We start from the raw sequence: 6,000 nt of genomic DNA on the forward strand, positions 1-6,000 counted from the left end.
GTAAATTGTCCTATAATTAGACTAGGGTTAAACCACGGGTGCTTCTCCCGGGGGGGGGGGGGGGGCTTGAAGATCTTATTCCAAACTTTGCCTATAAATAAACAGTTATGTGGAGACAGGGATGTTACCTCTAAAGGGAGAAGACTCTGGACGAGCTGAAGGGGTACTGTCTGAAGTTTGAGGTGGAAGCCTGTCTGTGAAGGAAGGTGTTTGGGGGTCTGCCCATGGAGGTTCAATGTTTGGACAGAGTGTTTTTTTTTGAGACGAGGATGGGTCAGTCTGTGAAGGAAGGGGGCTGCTTTCTAGAGGGGTGTTTGACGGTGACTACGGGAGGTGAGGGGCTTTTTTTTGTGGAGCGGCCTGGTCTGGAACAGGGTGTCCGGCAAAGAATGCTTCTTCCCGGGGGCTTCCTCAGGCGGTTCTGTTCCCTGCCGCCACCGGAATTCCGGTGGCCGCCTACCGCCCGACATGTCCCGGCCCCGGTGACTGACCTGACCGGGAAGCTCCCTGTCCATCATCACCGCCTGGTACACAGAGAACGCCGACACACGAGGCTCCGCCATCGCTCCACGCCTGCGTCATGACGTACCTCTGGACGGTTCCGCCAATTGGAGCACGCTCTCCTGTGGCTCCGCCCACACCCGGGAGGGTAGACTTTATGAATGAAACGCAGGAAATCCTCATGAACTTTGCTAACTCCAACAAAGGTTTTTGTAGGGACTCCTCTTAAATACTGAGCTAATCAACAGAATAAAGGAAATGTAAAATATCAGAATCAGGTTTATTATCACCGGCATGTGACGTGAAATTTGTTAATTTAGCAGCAGCAGTTCAATGCAATACATAATCTAGCAGAGAAAAACAATAATAAAAAACATAATAATAATAAATAAATAAGTAAATCAATTCCTTATATTGAATAGATTTAAAAAACGTGCAAAAACAGAAATACTGTATATTAAAAAAAGTGAGGTAGTGTCCAAAGCTTCAATGTCCATTTAGGAATCAGATGGCAGAGGGGAAGAAGCTGTTCCTGAATCGCTGAGTGTGTGCTCTCAGGCTTCTGTATTTCCTACCTGATGGTAACAGGGAGAAAAGGACATGCCCTGTGTGCTGGAGGTCCCTAATAATGGACTCTGCCTTTCTGAGACACTGCTCCCTGAAGATGTCCTGGTTACTTTGTAGGCTGGTGCCCAAGATGGAGCTGAATAAATAATATCCCACCCAATATGCTGTATGCGCTCCAGTGGTCACGGTAATAACGTGTGGTGGAAGGTCAAGCCTACCAGTGGACCTCAAACCAGGGACAGACAGGTCAACAACATCTGGACCTGCAGGCGGCCGAGTGTTGGTGAAGAGGGAAAGGGAGCTGATCCAGCTCCTTTGATGTGGCATACATTTGGGGAAATCTCCCCCCCCCCCGCCCGTCTCCTTCACCAAATGGAGGTCTGAAGAAGGGGGCTTTTGGATTGACTGTACGTTTCACAGGCTTGTGTCTCAGCAGACTCGTACAGCCAGGATAACGAAAGGGTGGTATCACCCTGGAGGACCACATGGACGGCTATTGTGCTTAATAGAAAAGACATGTTATTGCTACTATCCTTTTCTTCTTTTACCTTGCTATTTGCTTTTGTGCTATTTCATTATATTTGTAATTTATAAATGTTTCTGACTTTGCACTATTCTGCTGACACAAAGCAACAAATTTCATGTCAACACATACAAAATGAGGAAGTCAGCAGGTTAGACAGCATCTATGGAGATGAATAAACAGTTGACATTTTAGGCTGAGACCCTTCTTCAGGACATGTCAGTGATAATAAATCTAATTCTGATTCTGAACCACAGCCACACTGAGTGTATAAATGGGACAACACCAAGAATGTAAAGAACATTACATCATGTTCTTCCTTTGTATTTACATTTCTTGTAAATGTTTTTTTAAAATAAAAAGAACATGGTAGGTGTAGTGGTTAGCACAACACTTTAAAGTGCCAGAAACTCAGGTTCAATTCTCGCCACTGTCTTAAAGGAGTTTGTATGTTCTCCCCATGACCACGTAGGTTTCCTCCAGGTGCTCCAGTTTCCTCCCACAGTCCAAAGGCGGCCCGGTTGGTAGGTTAATTGGTCATTGTAAAATGTCACATGATTAGGCCAGGATTAAATCTGATATTCCTGGGTGCCACAGCTCGAAGGACTGGAAGGTCCTACTCTGTGATGTTTCTCAATAAATAAAAAAATACACTTGGACTTGCGCCTTCATTTGGTCTGGGAAGATGGGAATTGGTGGAGCTTAGTAGTGGAAAGGTTGCATGGGAAATTGGGCAAGGGTCTGGGCTGGGGATGATGGGACTCAGATACGTAGGCAGAGGAGTGAGAGGCAGGCTTTGTCTGGGGCTCAGGTTCCCTGACCAGAGCCTGTGCCTCAGGGGGTTTGAGTAATATTGGATGATCATGAGGGGGATTGGGGAGAGGGGTGGCAATGCCAAGGAAAATGAGCAAAAGTAACTATTTCATGGCAATATCTGAGAAAGTGTTGCATTGCGTCAAAAATCAAAAAGTGTAGATAGTGGGATTCTGAAAGCTGAATTGGGTGTTCATACTTTAGTCTGCTTGACACTGCAGGAAACACCTGCAGTCTGACCGCTCTGCAGGCCACCACTGCTCAATCCACAGGCAAGTCCGGGGCGGTGCAGGAGCATTTGCAGGACCGCTTTGAACTGGTGGACTGGCCATTACTCGGTGGTTTGCCTTCAGATCTGAATGAATCTGCCACGGACTTCATCAACTTCACTGAGACCTGCGCTAATGAGCACAGTCCCAGTTTTCCTGATCCGGAACCCCTGGATGAGCCAGAAGATTCGCAGCTTGCTGAGGGCCAGATCTGTGGCATTCAAAATAGTGATCCAGAGCTCTACGATAAATTGGGGTCACGGTAGTGTCGCAGTCAGCTCGGAGTGTTCGGAAGTTCAGATTTCAGTTCTGTAAGGAGGCTCTGTAAGTCTTCCCTGTGGAATGTGTGGATTTTCTCTGGATCCTCCAGTTTCCTTCCACAGTCCAAAGGGTAAGTTAATTGCTAATTGTAAATTGCCCCGTGATTAGGTTAGGGTTAATTGGGGTTGGCAGGGGTTGTTGGGGTAGGCCGGAAGGGCCTTTTGCTGAATAAGGTTTTAAAAAAAAACCTTCAAAAGCTATTATAAAAGTTGGAGACTCATCAGATGCACGACAGAGGTGGCAGGGTTAGCGTGCTATTTCTTGCTGAAGCCTAACAACATGAACAGCAGTGGTGCTTCACTCCCCAGTGAGCATAATGCTTTCTGTTGCCAATTTGTAAGAAAGATTAGACCACACCTATGCGAATCCCCACAGCATCCAGTGACCCTGTGACCTCTGCCTTGAAAGCTCATTTCAGAACAGCCTACACAATGACAGGCCCCAACGCCTGACTGGCTACTGAAAACTAGTGCCAACCAACAGATTGCAGGGTTCAAGGTCATCTTAATTGAGTTGACTTTATTATTTACATCCTTCATATACATGAGGAGTAAAGGTTTTAATGTTACATCTCTGTCTAAATGTGCAATGTGCAATTTATGTACATATGTGTATATATGTGTATATATGTACAACAGGACAGTCAATTAAACATAGAAACACAGCTGCGTCAGCGTGAGTTAATCAGTCTGATGGTCTGGTGGAAGAAACCGTCCCGGAGCCTGTTGGTCCTGGCTTTTATGCTGCGGTACCGCTTCCCCTAGCTGCTGGAATAGATTGAGGTTGGGGTGACTCCGGTTCCCAATGATCCCGCGGGCCCTTTTTACACACCTGTCTTTGTAAATGTCCTGAATAGTGGGAAGTTCACATCTACAGATGCGCTGGGCTGTCCGCACCACTCTCTGCAGAGTCCTGCGATTGAGGGAAGTACAGTTCCCGTACCAGGCAGTGATGCAGACAGTCAGGATGCCTCTGTAGTTTCTTAGGATCTGGGGGCCCACACCAAACTTGTTCAACCGTCTGAGGTGAAAGAGGTGCTGTTGTGCTTTTTTCACCACACAGTCGGTATGTACAGATCACGTGAGGTCCTCAGTGATGTGTGTGCTGAGGAACTTAAAGCTGTTCACCCTCTCAACCCCAGATCCATTGATGTCAATAGGGGTTAGCTCATCTCCATTCCTCCTGTAGCCCACAACCAGCTCCTTTGTTTTTGCGACATTGAGGGGAGAAATTGTTTTATTGACACCACTGTGTCAAGGTGATGACTTCCTCTTTGTAGACTGCCTCGTTATTATTTGAATCTCTCACTATTGTAGTCAAACACTTCCTCCTGCTTCACCAGAGCATCAGTCATACCAGCGCCCAAGAAGAGCATGGTGAGCTGCCTCATAGAGTCATAGAGAAGTACATTACAGTAACAGGCCCTTTGGCCCATCTAATCCATGCTAAAACCATTTAACCTGCCAACTCCCATTGACCTGCACTGGGACCATAGCCCTCCATACCCCTACCATTCATACCTATTCAAACTTCTAAACATTGAAATTGAAATATACCACTTGCACTGGCAGCTCATTCCAGACTTTCACGACCCTCTGAGTGAAGAAGCTTCCCCACCTGTTACCCTTAAACTTCTCACCATTCACCCTTAACCCATGACTTCTGGTTCTTTTCCCACCCAACCTCAGTCAGAAAAGTCTGCTTGCATTTCCCCTATCCATACCCCTCATAATTTTATATACCCCTATTAAATCTCCTCATCATTATCTGGTAGCACACACATGTACCACAATGAAGTCCTTTGAGAGGTTGGTCATGGTTAGAATTAACTACTATCTAACCAAGGACCTGGACCCGCTGTAACTTGTCTCCACCACAAGAAGCCTTAAGTGGATGCAATCTCACTGGCTTTCCACTCTGCCTTGAACCACGTGGACGACAGCAATACCTTCATCAGGCTGCTGTTAATCAGAATCAGGTTTATTATCATTGACATATGTTGAGAAATTTGAAGTTAAAAAAAGTTGATTCTGAATCTGATTATGGACAGTAGGAAGGGGAATTTGTGTGAAAACATATTAGCTCACTGAGGGATCTGTGGAGGAAAGGGTGAGCAACTTTAAGTCCCTGGGTTTCACCATCTCCAAGGACCTGTTCTGGGTCTAACACATTGTATCACGATGAAGGCACATCTGGTGCTCTACTCCGTTAGGAGCTTGAGATTTTGTATGTCACCAAAACATCCTATAGATTTCTATAGATGTACAGTGGAGAGCGTTCTGACTGGAACTTCTGTACCCGTCTGTGATGCAACCAATGTACAGGATCAAAAGGGGCTCAGCCAGCTCCATTGTGGACACATCTACCCCTTCTTTGAGGACATCCGCAAGACACAGTGCGTCAGGCAGCTGGCTTCCGTCATAAGGACCCTCTCACCTTTGGGACATGGCCTCTTTGCTCTGCTACCATTGGGAAAGAGGTACATGAGCTTGAAGACCCATGCTCAACAACTCAGGGACAGCTTTTTACCCTTAACCATCAGATTTCTGAATGGTTCATGAAGACTGTCTTGCTACTCCGCTTGTGCACTATTTATTTATTTGTCAGTTTATTTATTGTAACTTACTGTAATTTTACATCTTGCACAAAATAAATACATTTCACAGCATATCAGTGATAATAAACCTGATGATGATTCTGATTCTAACGTGAGAGTGAACAACAGCTGATGGTTTTTGTGGCACAGACATCATGATGTTTCTGGACGACTGGAAGCTGCAAGGCTGATCCAAGGATTTCCAATTAGGGACTACAACTACACAGTGATGGTTATTGAGACCAATGGAAGTTGTCTTCTGTAGTATCGCCCTTAAGAAGCATCTCTAAAACAGATCATCAGAAAGGCATTATCTCAGTGATAGACATGTAGCAGAGCCAAGTCTCAGTTGTCCTCCCTCCTGTCTTTGGATCAAGACCTTACTCTGTGAAGTTCATGCAGGAGGGAAA

General features: G+C 45.8%; 1 protein-coding gene across 1 annotated transcript in view; it reads right to left on the reverse strand.

Moving 5' to 3' along the window:
• Window positions 1-625, reverse strand: part of riox1 (ribosomal oxygenase 1) — a 99,001-nt gene extending 98,376 nt beyond the window's left edge. Inside the window, exon 1 of the mRNA XM_059985616.1 lies at window positions 492-625. Coding sequence (XP_059841599.1) covers window positions 492-563 — 72 coding nt within the window. The 5' untranslated portion in view covers window positions 564-625. The remainder of the gene's footprint in view (window positions 1-491) is intronic.
• Window positions 626-6,000: the final 5,375 nt, after the last annotated feature.

Source organism: Hypanus sabinus, chromosome 12 (genome assembly GCF_030144855.1).
Source record: "Hypanus sabinus isolate sHypSab1 chromosome 12, sHypSab1.hap1, whole genome shotgun sequence".
NCBI classification, from domain to species: domain Eukaryota; kingdom Metazoa; phylum Chordata; class Chondrichthyes; order Myliobatiformes; family Dasyatidae; genus Hypanus; species Hypanus sabinus.